Genomic DNA, 15,553 nt, shown 5'->3' with positions numbered 1-15,553 from the left:
ACCTCCATGTCCAGTTCCCATGTTGAGAACTTTTCATCCAGACCAGCCAGGGTTACTGGCAGCAATCAAGAAGTTAACTCTATGGGCGGCAGATGAAGATCCATAATTACAAGGTTGGCAGAGCATTCATCAGAGCCCAAGTTCAAGCCTAAGCTACATATAGGAGAGGAAAGGAGGGAAGGGGACAAAAGGAAAGGTGCTACAGATAGAATAATCACACATTTACACACACATACACAAACAAAACACAAACAAAACAAAAACACAAACAAAAACAGCATTAGGAAGCTCACATCATCACCAAGGCCAAAGAATCAGGGTCAGAAATGGTAAAAGCACCAAAGGAGCCACTAGCAGCTCAACAAACAATTGACTCACAGCACAGGACCCTTTATTCTGATACCAGCACTGATATTTCTGGAAAGACCTCCTTGAACTTCAGTGAAAAACACAGACCAGGGAACTGAAATTGTATCTTTGCCTTACTGATCCCAGAGATGCAAAATAACGGAGGGTGATAGGCTGCTAAAATTAATATTTACTTCACAGAGATCAAAGCTATCCTTGACTGTCACTGTAAGACAAAGTGGTCCTCACAATACAAAGGAAGATTTCAACCACATATGTCATATGGCAAAGCCTCAATAGTCCAGGAGGCTGCTGTATTTAACTGTCCATAGGGTCGACAGTAGCTGCCACTCAGTGTCAATGCACAGCAGCTCCCTTAAGATAGGAAGTACAATTCTTTAATTGTGTAAGTAATTTGCCAGGCCTCAGGATGTAATTATATAAAACAGAGTTAAGTTCTTATATTGATGAATGGAAGCATGCTATAGCTGAAAGCAACCTAAGCCAGACAAATCCAATGAGAGCTTCCATCTGCATTTTAGGATGGATGTTGTTAGCTCACAGAAGATTAATTTCTCCATTTATGTTTTAATTCTCTTTCCTGATTAAAGAAAACCTAGAGGTTTTCATATATACTTTTTCCTGCTTAATAAGATGTTGAGAGTGTCAGTCAATGTGAACGGGTAACAAATTGTAGAGGCTGTAAAGACTGAAAGCAGCAGCACCGCTGTTTTCTCTGTTTGTTCTGAAGCTCTTCTGAGTTACACCTACAGTCCAAGGTGTTGCTTAGAACTGCGAGGCAGTGTACATCAGTCCTGGGTATGGTGGGTATGTGCTCTCACAATCTGTGAATTCCACGGTTCATATAAAGTGAAAGCATGCAGCAATATGCCTTATTAAGGCTCCTAGAGGTGTTGTGTCTGAGTGTGTGTGTGTGTGTGTGTGTGTGTGTGTGTGTGTGTGTGTGTGTGTACATGTGTGTCGGGGATGAGGGGCATGGTTGTAGCTGTAGTCACTGAGCATCTCTCCAGCACAAGGCCTCCTTTAAAGCATGCTTAGATGCTCTTATAAACTGCTGCACAGGTGAGAACTACCCATATGGTTAAACCTTAATTTACCAAGGCAAACTTATTCTCTCAGTGAGACATAAACCTATTTTCATTGCAAGGCAATGAGAATTTTATTCAATATCTTGTAATTATAAATTGTATTTCAGAAACAATAGCTTTGCAGTGACCATTTTAACAAATGTTCAAGTTTAACAAGCTTTCTACAAAATGTTCTGTTGCCCAAAGAGATACAACAAAATAAATCATTAATATCTGCAAATTACAGGCTTTATAAACTGTACCCAATATCCTTCCATATCAAGTTTAAAAAGAAACTCCTAATTTTATTAATGTGCACTTTCTATCTTAAACATGCTGACCCACACAAAGCATCCCCCTAGACCATCACCGAGAGTCAGCAAAGAGGGAAAGGTATGAGGGGCAGTATTAAATCTAATAGAGCTGGGTGCAAATTCCGTCTCTGTTGATTATTAACTCGACAATGTTGAAAAGGTTTTCTTTTTAAACCTTACATTGCCTGCTTCTTTGTCAATAAAGTAAAATGCTAAGCTAATTATTGACAAGATTTGGTAACTGACTAAATACAAAAGAGGCACTACAGAAGACATGGATCAATAAGAAAGTTTGGGAGCTGAGAGGTAGCATGTTCTGTTTGGTTCAGAAGAGTTACAAACATGGCTGATCCACAGATGGCCAGGAACATGGGTTAAGATAGCAAAAAAGAGAGATGTTGGGAGGGGTATGCAGGGGTTACACTGGAACATAGGCATACCTAATATCAAGGCACATTTTTAAAAACTTTCATAACACATCATTTTACTTCAAAATGTCCATTGTAACTAACATGTAAAGTATCACCCAGAGGCCCACATTTCCATACTAAGTCTGAAACTGGCTATTACAGAAAGTTGGAAATCTTAAGGAGGCAAAACCTCAGAAGACAAAGTAGACTCTTGTGGTTTTATAGCCCAGCCTTCGATATATATATATATATATATATATATATATATATATATATATATATATATATATATATATATCGAAGATCTAAGCACAATCAGGAAGAATCAGGAAGGCATACGTGTAATCCAGCTTTAATTTTAACCTCAAATGTATTTGGTAAAAGAGTAGCTGTGGTTCCTGACAATCTTGCAGTGGCAAGAACATGAACACTGTGGAGGTCTGCCAGATTCTTGTCCTTGGCTCTCTGTAGGCAGTCACAGTGACAATGGCACGCGTCCTGCCATATTTACTATCAGTTTGTTTCATTTTAAACCTACAATTTCAGCATCTTCTTTTAAATGTCCTCAGTTTCTTCTCAGGTCAACAGAATCCAACACCAGAAACAAGACGATCCCTCACTCTAGGGCAGATGCTCTGAGGGTGAACTCCTCACTTTGCTCGCTCACTGACTGAGCTGTTGCCTCAACACTAGGACACTAACTCTGCCTGGAAAGAACAAGGCAATGAAAAGCAAAAGCCAACTTTACGTTTTGTTCTCACTCTTAAATCCCTAAGATAAAAATCGTCCTTTCTTGGACAAGTCTAGGGAATCATCTTTTACCCGGTCGATCTACACAGGTCACTGAACGTGGTAGGGGACCCAAGACTAGCAAGAAAAAACTGAGCCCCAAGGCTGCAGGCACTTTCGAATCCTTTCGTGTCCAGAACTACACTGTCCCACATAACCCAACTGACACAGTATCTGCTGCACATCTAATGTGAGACAGACTCTTGGGACATGGAATGTGCTGTAGTGTAAGCTAAAAACAAGTGTAACAAGTCAGTCCTGTACATACCTCATTTGCTGTAATATTCAGCTGTATGATACACAAGGACTGGGGTCTGAGTCCTGGACCGTATTATCTAGGGATAATGCTATATGCCTATACTCCTGCTACTTTGGAGGCAGACAGGAACGAGTCCAAGGTCATCCTCAGCAACAGAATGACTTTAAGGCCAGCCTGGGCTACATAAAGTATCTTAAACAAACAAAAATACAAAAACAAAACAAAAAAACAGGAAAAAGGAAAGAAGAAAAATACTGATAACTTGTAAGTTTCATGATAAAATGATGCTAACTGGGTATATTGCATATAATGTATTATTAAAATTAATTTTACCTATTTTTTTCTTTTCAAAGACTACTTACTATAGATTTTAAACATATTATGTGGTTTTTATTTTATTCATTCTAGATAATTTAATCCAAGTAGCAATAAGACAATCTTTACAACATTATACATAATTGTCACTGGAATGAAAACAGCAGGACCTGATTCTCCACCATCCAGAGCTAGAGAGATACAGCTGAGACCGGTCCCCACTATAGTGAATGAGGCCCTGAGGACAATGATGGGCAGGAAACACAGCTTTGCTCTATAGCTAAAGAATCAGAAACAGAGGAAAGATAAGGACTTCCTATTCAGTTAGAACTGGTAAAGAGGACAAATACGTGGGCTTTAAAATGCTGCTCTGGACCAGACTCCAGCATGTACATCTGTGATGTCAGCCCTCCACTGCCTCAGTAGGAGAATCACATCAGAGGCTAATGTGGACTACATAACAAAACTAAAGTTGCTGCCTGCCTACCCCTTGTCCTCTTCCAATCACTCATCCCAGCTTTTAAGGGTTTTCTAGAAGAATGCCACTCTCATGCCTAATCTACCAGCCCTACTTCTTCTCACTACTAAGCCATGGCTGATAGAAGAAGCCACAGAGAAAATGGTGATAGAAATTTCCACAAGGTGACCCCATGTGCTGCTATCTCAAGAAAAAGAATCACATTTTCCTAAGTGTTCTTCTGTTTTTGCAATTCAAAATTCCCACCCAGGTAAGATACAGGAACAGAAATGGAAAGCCCAGTCCAGCCTTCACTGATGGAAGCTCCACCCCCTGGAACAACTTACTCAGCCTCTTGGCTGCCTCCTGAGCCTCCTGAGCTGTGCTGGCAACAAAGAACCTCTGCACTCTCACTCCGTGCTCTGACATGAGCTTCTTGCTCTGGTATTCCTGCAGGTTCAGCCATCTTCTGGGGGTTAAATGACCAGCCTGGGGAGAAAGGACAGAACACTTAGTAACAGGAAAAAGAACACTGTCTTACAGGTACAGCCATGAGCACCACTCAGCTTAAAGAGACAATCTAAATAAATAGGTCATGACGCTTTTCAATCAAAAATGTCAAAAAGTACACACACACACACACACACACACACACATACATACACACACACACACACGGGGGGGTTGGGGGGCAAAGAGAGGAAAAAGAGAGGGAGAGAAGGGTTGGGGAGAGGCATGGAAATAGAGACTGGGCTGGGAAAATGAGGAAAATCACTTGGAGAGGGAGGGGGCAAAAGAAGGTAATAAGGGGTAAAAGATTAAAATACATTATATACATAAATAAAAGTGTCATAATGTGATCCCATATTACATGTTCATACTATTAAGTATCTACCTAAGAAAACTATAAGATATAAGTCTGTATAAATATACCGTTAAGTGAAAATCTCTCATTTTGAGCTGATGCTGTTCTGTCCTAGAGCCAAAGACCCCTACAAAGTCACACACAGACTTTGGCAGTAACCAACAGTCCCTCTTCTCAACAAGAGGGAAACCATGTTTAGTGCTTGAAACCTTGTCAATTACCTAGGGCTAGTGAAGTCATGGATCTTGGAGGAGAATCTACAACCACCACTTTACTAACCCAGCACAACCCCTGACTACATTCTAAATGTATATTCTTATGGTCAGAGAGAAGTGAAATCCTCAGCCCTCACTAAAGAAACTTCTTTTTGCAAGCAGACCTCTACAGAAAACCACAACCAATTCATATGACTTGTGAAGCCCAGTCCCAATGAATTCATTTACAAAACAACTCCCTCACCTAAGGTTTAGATATCACTGCAGAAGAAAGCTAAAAGACATTCCCAGAGGATCAAGAGTATGCCAAAATGCCGTGTCTCTTAGCAATGTTAGAAGCTATACCCAAAAAGTATCACCAACAGGACCTCCTAAACAAGGGCTGAACAAGAATAGCAACAATAGAGAAGCTAAAGTGGACAGGAGAAAGCCCTGGAGACCTACACAAAGAACTCCTGGCAATTAAGGAATGGTGAGCACTGGAGAAACAGTCTTCCCCAGATAAGAACACCAATTGTATATCCAATACCCAGTAGTCAGTCCTGAAAACATATATACAAGTAACATTATACAGAGTAAGCAGGTTGTATTTAAGAATATATATGCATATATGTATATTACAGCAATATTAATGAAAGAAACAGCCATGAATTAGAAAAAGCAAGGATGGTTTAAGGAAGAATTTGTAAACAGGGAAGGGGGATATAGACTGTCCTTAAGCTGTTTGTATTTTAATGTTAATTCCACTTCTCCAAGAAGTGCAACCTAGTAATCAGACTCCAACCAAACCTTCCCATTTTAATTAGTAAAATAAAGGAGAGCCAGTAACTGGGCGGGGCAAGAGTGGTGGAGAGGGCTGAAAGGTCAGAGGAGGTCAGAAGACAGAGTGGGAAGGTCAAGGCAACATGGAGCTAGACCCAGGTGATATTAATTGGCATTAAATAGCTATGAACATTAAGGATTTTATATGTCTAGTATCTCATATAGTAGGGCAGTTTGTATCTGTCTATTTGAGGCAATCTTGTTGTGTAGAGGGTTTGTGGATTGAGAGTTAAACATATAAGCCTGTATGAAAAGCTATCAGGCTGTGGAGTTGTGTTTGTGGGATTTTGGAGTAGAGAAACACCCCAGGACAGAGGCAGAGAACAGGCGGTAGTAAACCACCAAGGGAAGGAAGTTGAGAAAACAAGTTAGGCCGTGTTGGCTCAGAAAGGGTGCCAGAGGTGCAGCAGCTCCATATCAGGGTTGGGCCTGAGGAGTGAGACCTCAGGGCTGGTAAAGAGATAAACCAATTATTATTTTTTAATATTTACTGCAACAGGGGGAAATGATATAATTGTGTCATAATCTCAAAAATAAATAAAGTTTAACTGTCATAGTGAAACTCTTAATAGATGTTAACTTTAACACTCAAGATGGTAAAACAGAGTAAGTTCAATAGCTTAGGTACAGAAAGACATCTGTGTAAATTTCTGGTGTTAGCATTGTTCTAGAACGCCCATATCTGTGGAGGCAGTCAGGCGAACAATCCCGGAACTGTCACTGGGCGTTCCATTTCATTCTTACCGTAGCTTGCAGTGAGCTGTAAGAACTTTCAGATCACAAGTAATTTTGGAGAAACATTAGAGGTCCACACATACTGATCTGCCTCCCTCACTCACCAGGCACAAATAGCGAAAGCTCAGAACAAAATCTTAACAACTAACATAACCCATTAATCATACTTAGAAAAATTCTAGGAGCAATAGTAAATCTAAGAGGTCATGGAACTGCAGACTAAATCACTTCTTTCTTTTACTTTTTAGAAATGTGTATGTATGTGAGATTGTGTGAGTTTCTGTGTACCAAATGTGTGCTGGTGCCTATGGGATCCCAAAGGTATCAGACACACTGAAACTGAAGTTACAGACAGGTCTTTGTGAACCATGTGATAAGGATGCTGGGAACTCTGCCAGAGTAATGCATATTCTCAATGGCTTAACTATCTTCCCAGCCCCCAAATCTCTTCTTAATTTTAGTTTCTAATGCAACCTCCATAGGTGTTTGGATGATGAGATCTCACGCATACACCAACAGCGAGCACAGTTACCTGAGAGTTCTAGTACGACACTAAAATCCCGCTACAGTTGGATATTAAGTCATCTTGCTTAAGATTCCAATACAAGACGGTTTTTTCCAAAATGCACTATGAATTACTTAATTTATGTCAAAAGAATATAAAGAACAAGATGACAACCAAGTAAATTACTTTTTGTATTTTATCCAGTAAGATCAACAGCAAATCCTACCAAAACTATAAATCTCATTTTCAATGAAAAAGGAATAAATTTAGTTATGTTTACACCAATGAGTCATAATGTAAAGGAACTTACAAGAGATGATTCCTATTAACACAAATTAAATGTTTAATCATAGCTGGATTTCAAAGTTGGCAGAGTAAAAACTAACCTAATATCCAAACTCTACTGACTTCTAGAGTGGTCTCCATGCACATCCAAGGCAGTATCAGACTGACCACACTGCTGAGGGCCTAAGGACTGTGCACAGAAGCTTTAATCACTTTCAGAATCTCTAAAGCATTCTTAAAATATCATCTCCTATAACTTCCAAAGTAGGATGCATTCATAAACTCTATCAAACAGGGGATTCATGGAGGCTCACAGGTATGTCCAACCCGAGACTCACTGACCATGTGCACTTCAGAGTAGCAATGATATGCTTGAGCACATCTGTGGAACACGGTGTCACACCACAATGTCAAAAGGTTGGCATCCCTGATAGACACTTACAGAAAGATGACCTTCTATTCAAGGGTAGTGTGTGCTAGGCTTTCTGACACCCTTAGGAGAATATCTTACTTGTCAGACAGAAAATATCAAAAATAACTCCGTGAGATGGGCAAAGAAATAAACCCCACCTTTTTTTCCCAATACAAAGAATTTCCAACTTCCAGTAACTGCCTACCTCTAAACTAGAAAGGTAAGAATTATCGCTTAGGACTTGGAATAAACATAATTTACATACACTTGTAAACTATACAAGCTTTGACAAGATCAAGTCTAAAATAGCTCCTTCTACCCATCTATAAGTATTAAAATATATATTAATATAATTATTTCTATAAAGCTTACAATGTTAATATTTAAGTTAATTATACTTTTTCTTTAAAAGTTAACAATACAGACTGCTGGGCACCCGGAAGAGTCGCACGAGCTCTCTCACTCCTGAGCCCACAGTGAGTCCACAATTCCTCTTCACTGACTATCCAGGAGAGACTCTCAGGAATCTCAGGATACAGTTACCTGGGAACGGACTCTTCAGGACCAAACCCAGAGTTGGCCCACAGCATCAGAACTAACAGCAAAGTCAGAGAGCTGACCACCCAGGAGCAATCTATCTCCAGAGACCACAGGCCCACAGACCCACAGGACAGACAAGTTCCAGTTAGAGACCACAAGATCACCTCGCATGACCTATGACAAGATTGCAAGAAGCAAGGGCAAGAATCTAAGAAAAAGAAACCAAGACAACCTGGCAACATCAGAATCCAGTTCTCCCACCACACAAATAGTGGATATCACAACTCACAAGAAAAACAAGATTTAGACTTAAAATCATGCTTCATGACGATAGTGGTCCTCGAGAAGCACATAAATAACAACCATAGAAAACATGGACGCAACAGTCAGAAAATGAAAATATTAAAAAGTTTCTAAGCGAAAACATCCAGGAAATCCAGAACACAATGAGAAAACCAAACCTAAGGATAACAGGTATAGAAGAGAGCAAAGATTCCCAACTAAAAGGCCTATTAAATATCTTCAATAAAATTATAGAAGAAAATGTCCCTAATCTAAAGAAAGAGATCACCATGAACATACACAAAGCCTATAGAACTCCAAATTCCAGAAAAAAAAATTCTTCCTGACACATAATAGTCAAAGCAACAAATATTCAAAACAAAGAAAGAATACTAAAGGCAGTAAGGAAAAAAAGGACAGGTAACATATAAAGACAGACCGCTCAGAATTACACCAGACTTTTCAATAGAGACTAAGAAAGCTAGAAGATCCTGGACTGATATCATGCAGACCCTAAGAGAACACAAATGCCAGGCCCGGTTACTATATCCAGCAAAACACTCAATTACCATAGATGGAGAAACCAAGATATTCCAGAACGAAACACATTTGCACAGTATTCTACAAATTGAGCCCTACAAAGGATAATAGATAGAAAACTCCACAAGGAAGGAAACTCCACCCTGGGAAAAGCAAAAAACTAATTTTCTTGCAACAAAACTAAAAGAAAAAAAAGAAAATATAAGTCTATCGTTAACAAGAAAAATAGCAGGAAACAACAATCACTATTCCTTAACATCTCTTAATCAATGGATTCAATTCCTCCCCCTCAAAAAGACATATACTATCAGACTGGATACATAAACAGAAACCAGCATTTTGCTGTATACAGAAAACTCATCTCAGAAACAAAGACAGGTAAAAGAGTAAAACATTGGTTAAAAAAAAAAAAAAAAAAAAAAAAAAAACTTTTCAAGCATATGGTCCCAAGAAACAAGCTGGAGTAGCCATCCTAATATCGAATATAATAGATGTTCAACCAAAAACATCAAAAAAGATAAGGAAGGACACTTTTTACTCATCACAGGAAAAATCTATCAAGATGAACTCTCAATCCTTAACATCCATGCTCCAAATACAAAGGCACTCACATTCACAAAAGAAACCTCACTAAAGACCAAAGCATATATTGCACCACACACAATAATAGTGGGAGACTTCACCCCACTCTCATCAATTCACAGATCATGAAAGCAGAAACTGAACAGGGACACAGTGAAGCTAGCAGATGTTATAAACCAATTGGATTTAACAAACATCTATAAAACATTTCATCCTAAAAACAAGAATATACCTTCTTCTCATACCTCACGATACCTTCTCCAAAATTGATCACATAGTCATCACCAAACAGGCCTCAATAGATACAAGAACATGGAAATATTCTCATGTATCCTATGAGATCACCATACTAAGTCTGGTCTTCAAAAACAGCAGAAAGTTCACATACATGTGGAAGCTGAATAATGCTCTACTCAACAATAGCTAGGTCAAAGAAGGAAAAAAAGGAAGAAGGGGAGAAAGGGAAAAAAATAAGGAAGCAAAGAAGGAAGACAAGACGAAAGAAAGAAAGAAATTAAGACATTTTAGAATTTAATGAAAATGAAAATGAAGGCACAACATACCCAAAATTATGGGATACAATGAAAGCAGTACTAAAAGGAAAACTCATATCTCTGGGCGCCTCCAAATAGAAACTGGAAAGAGAATACACTAACAGTTTGACAGCACACCTAAAAGCTCTAGAACAAAAAGAATCAGATATACATGAGCAGTAAATAAACTCAGGCAGGAAATATACTCAGAGCTGAAATCAACCAAATAGAAACAAAACAACAACAAAAAACTATACAAAGAATTAACAAAACAAGAGCTGGTTCTTTAAGAAAATCAGCAAGATTGATAAACCCTTAGGCAGACTAACTAGAGTGCATGGAAAAAGTATCCAACTTAGCAAAATCAGAAATGAAAGGAGAGGCATAACAGAAACTGAAAAAATTTAAGTCGTGAGATCCTACAACAAAAGCCTATACTCAACAAAACAGGCAAATCTAGAGAAAACAAACAAATTGAGACACATCAGGTATTAAAGTTAAATAAGGATTAAATAAACCACCTAAACAACCACATAACCCATAAAGAAATAGCAGCAGTTATCAAAAGCCTTCCAACCAAATAAAAGTCCAGGACCAGATGGGGTTAGTGCAGAATTCTACCAGATCTTCATAGAAGATCTAATACCAATACTCATCAAATTTTTCCACATAGTAGAAACAGAGGAAACACTACTGAACTCATTCTTTGAAGCCACAATTGCACTCATTCCTAAACCACACAGAGATCCTACAAAGAAAGAGAACTTTAAACCAAATTCTTCCATGAACATTGATGCAAAAATGTCAATAAAATTTTTGCAAACCAAATCTAAGAACACATCAAAATGATGATTCACCTTGATCAAGTTGGTTTTATTCCAGGGATGCAAGGATGGTTCAATATACTGAAATCATATAAACAAACTCAAAGAAAAAAACAAATGATCATTTGGGAAAATTCAACGCCCCTTCATGTTAAAAGTCTTGGAAAGATCAGGAATTCAAGTCCCAAAATTAAACATAGTAAAAGCAATATACAGCAAACCAATAGCCAACATCAAACTAAATGGTGAGAATCTTGAAGCAATCCAACTAAAATCAGGGACTAGACAAAGTTGCCCACTCTCTCCCTACCTATTCAATATAGTATACTGGAAGTACTAGCCATAGCAATCAAACAGCAAAAAGAGGTCAATAACATACAATTTTGGAAAGGAAGAAGTCAAAATATTTCTATTTGCAGGTCATATGATAGTATACTTATGTGACCCCAAAAATTCTACCAGAGAACTTTTACAACTGATAAACAACTTCAGCATAGTAGCTGGATATAAAATTAAATCAAACAAATCAGTAGCCTTCCTCTACTCAATGGATAAACATGCTGAGAAATAAATTAGATAATTAACACCCCTCACAATAGTCACAAAGAATATAAAAGACCTTGGTGTGACCCTAACCAAGAAAGTGAAGGATCTGTATGACAAGAATTTCAAGTCTCTGAAGAAGGAAATTGAAGAAGACCTCAGAAGGTGGAAATGTCTCACATGCTCATGGATTGGAAGAATCAACATAGTAAAAATGACCATCTTGCCTAAAGCAATCTACAGATTCAGTGCAACCCCATTAATATTCCAACTCAATTCTTCATAGAGCTGCAAAGAGGAATTTGCAAATTCATTTGAAATAATAAAAAACCCAAGATAGCAAAAACTATTCTCAACAATAAAAAACTTCTGGGGGAATTAGCATCTCTGACTTCAAGCTGTATTACAGATCAATTATGATAAAAACTGCATGGTAATGGTGCAGAGACAGGCAGGTAGATCAATGGAATAGAATTGAAGGCCCAGAAATGAACCCACACATCTATGATCACTTGATGTTTGATAAAGAAGCTAAAAACATTCAATGGAAAAAGACCAGCATCTTTAACAAATGGTGCTAGTTCAACTGGCAGTCAGCATGCAGAGGAATGCAAATAAATCTTTTCTTATTTCCTTGCATAAAGCTCAAGTCCAAGTAGATCAAAGACCTCCACATAAAACCAGGTACACTGAAACTAATAGAAGAGAAAAGTAGGGAAGAGCTTAGACCACATAGGCACAAAGGAAAATTTCCAGAACAGAACACCAATCGCTTGTGCTCTAAGATCAAGAATCAACAAATGGGACCTTATGATATTGCAAAGCTTCTGTAAGGCAAAAGACACTGTCAAAAGGACAAACCGGCAACCAACAGATTGGGAAAAGATCTTTAACAATCCTACATCAGATAGAGGGCTAGTATTCAACATATACAAAGAACTCAAGAAGTTAGACTCCAAAGAATTAAATGATTCTATTTAAAAAATGGGGAACAGAGCTAAACAAAGACTTATCCACTGAGGAATAATATCAAATGGCTGAAAAGCACTGAAAGAAATGTTCAACATCCCTAGTCATCAGGGAAATGCAAATCAAAACAACCCTGAGATTCCACCTCACACCAGTCAGAATGGCTAAGATCAAAGACTCAGGTGACAGCAAATGCTGGTGAGGATGTGGAGAAAGAGGAACACTCCTCCACTGTTGGTAAGATTGCAAGCTGGTACAACCACTCTGGAAATCAGTCTGGCAGTTCCTCAGAAAATTGGACATAGTATTACCTGAGGACTCAGCTATACCATTCATGGACATAAACGCAAAAGAAGCTCTAACATCTAACAAGGACACATGTTCATAGCAATCTTCTTTATAATAGCCAGGAACTGGAAAGACCCCAGATGTCCTTCAACAGAGGAATGGATACAGAAATTGTGGTATATTTACACAGTGGAGTACTACTCAGCTATTAAAAACAATGACTTCATGAAATTTCTAGGCAAAAGGATGGATCTAGAACCTATCTTCCTGAGTGAGGTAACCCAGTCACAAAAGAACACACATGGTATATACTAACTGATAAGCAAATACTAGCCCAAAAGGCTCAGAATAAACCAAGTAACAATTCACAGAACTTATGAAGCTTAAAGAGAAGGAAGTCCAGAAGATGGATACCTCAGTCCTTCTTAGAAGGGAGAACAAAAACCTCATGGGAAGAAACAAAGGGACAAATAGAGGAGCAGGAATTGGAGAAAAGATCATCCAGAGACTGCCTCAGCTGGGGATCCATCCCATATGCAGCTACTAAACCCATGCAATATTGCTGATGCCCAGTAGTGCTACAGGCAGGAACCTGATATGGATGCCTCCTTAGAGGCTCTGCCAGAGCCATACTAATACAAAGGAGGATGCTTGTAGCTAACCATCAGACTGAACATGGGGACCCTAATGAAGGAGTTAGAGAAAGGACTGAAGAAGCTGAAAAAGTCTGCAACCCCATTGGGAGAACAAAATTATTAACTAAATAAACCCACCACAGTTCCCAGGTACTAAAACACCAACCAATGAGTTCCCATGGCTCCAGGTGCATATGCAGCAGAGGATAGCATTCTCTAGTATCAATGTGAGGAGAGGCCTTTGGTCCAATGAAGGCTCATTTCTCCAGTGTAGGGGAATGCCAAGGTGCTGAGGTGAGAAAGGGTAGTTGGGAAAGGGAGCACCTTCATGGAGGCAATGGGAGGGGGAGGGGAGATGGAATTGGAGAAAAGGAGATAACCTCTGATATGTAAATACAGAGAATATCTATCCAATAAAAAGTTTTTTAAAGTTAATAATTGGATAAAATCCAATGCATAAAATCCAATGCAGGACAAACAATGCTCACACCATTGTTTGTTAGTAATTTATAATCTTACTTCTGACTTCCTAAGTCTTAATGAAACATTAGTAACTCAACACAAATTTGCTAAATGAACACACTCAAAGCCTTAATAGTCTGTTGCATTCCATTCAAGATTCCAAAAAAAAAAACAAAAAAAACATGAGTTCAAGGTATTTTGTAAAAGCCATCTAAGGAAAGAAAACATTAAATGTTACACACATGTTATTATCAGAGACTGCTTTTAAAAGGCAAATGGGAAGAATAGATTAAGCCTATGTTGACATACCAATTTAAAGCCATTAACCAAAAAAGAAAAAGTACAGTTTGAAAAGCACATTTGAGAGAAACTAAAAACAGCCACTGCGTGGTCACGGTCAATTCCTTTTCATTAGACTACTGGCCGTATTAATTTCAGATATGTTAATGCAATCTGCTGCAAACTAATTGCAATTGATCCAGAGACCAGCATCAAAGACATATAATACATATCGACTGCTTCTACATTGACCCAAATGAACGCCAGCTTAAAGTCACTTGCTCTTAAACTGAAAAGCAAGACACTGAGCAGACTTGCAAGGCCTGTGCTAACACCCTATCACTCCACAAAGTAACCCTGTCACAGAAGCATCAGATTGCCTGTGCTCAACCAAAAACTTGGAAGAGCAGGGTCACTGACTACATCTCAACTTCTCTAAGTCATCTCCTCCTCTTAACAATTTGTGCTGAGCTGAGGAGGTGGCTCAACTGGCCAAATGCTTGCTGTACAAGCATGAAGATCTGAGTTCAATCCCATAGCTCAGGGAAAGTTAGGCAAGGTAACACATGTTTAGTAATCCCAGAGGTGAAAATAGGCAGAAACCCAGTCCACCTAGCCTTCTTGGCAAGTTCCAGATCAATAAGAAAGTTTGTCTAAAATAAATAAATAAAATAAGGCATATGGTACCAACAGATCAATGCCTGAGGTGGTTCTGTAGACCACACACACACACACACACACACACACACACACACACACACACGTACCATGCATAGGTTATGCATGTATGCAGATATGTATTCATGTGTGTGAGTATATGATCTTTCTGCTAAGTCCATGCAAGAACCACTTAGTCTACCTCTGCATTTTCTGGGGTAAGAAGTTTGCTATGCACATGAATGGTGAATATAGTAACCACTACTGGACATTCCTAATAAATTTCTGTTATCACTGAGTGTTGTGCTATACGAGACATCTCACCATGTGCTCTTGTGATCTAATGGCTGAAGGCATCATGAAGTCAAGTATTAGACTCCCTATATGTAGCTGTCATTAGTGCAAACCTGTAAGTATACTCAGCCCTTTGCCTTTTGTTGAAATTAGGTGACATCATGCCACTAACTTCACCCAGTAAGGACCTGGGTACATATTATGTGTGACAGAGCCAGGCAAACAATCCCCACCTCATCTTAGTTTTTGTTGTGCCCCCCCCCACTTCTACTCCCTCCACAAGAGGAACAAAGCATTCAAAAAAAA

At 38.7% G+C, this 15,553-nt stretch overlaps 1 protein-coding gene across 1 annotated transcript in view; it reads right to left on the bottom strand.

Moving 5' to 3' along the window:
- SUCLG2 (succinate-CoA ligase GDP-forming subunit beta) overlaps positions 1 to 15,553 on the bottom strand; it is a 261,168-nt gene that overhangs the window by 188,836 nt on the left and 56,779 nt on the right. Inside the window, exon 2 of the mRNA XM_080914238.1 lies at positions 4,328 to 4,469. Within this exon, the coding sequence (XP_080770364.1) occupies positions 4,328 to 4,469 (142 nt within the window). The remainder of the gene's footprint in view (positions 1 to 4,327; positions 4,470 to 15,553) is intronic.

The sequence above is a fragment of the Micromys minutus genome (assembly GCF_963924665.1).
Source record: "Micromys minutus genome assembly, chromosome: 3".
In the NCBI taxonomy this organism is placed as follows: Eukaryota; Metazoa; Chordata; class Mammalia; order Rodentia; family Muridae; genus Micromys; species Micromys minutus.
Note: the sequence above shows the minus strand (reverse complement) of the source record. Positions and strands in the feature narration are given on the sequence as shown.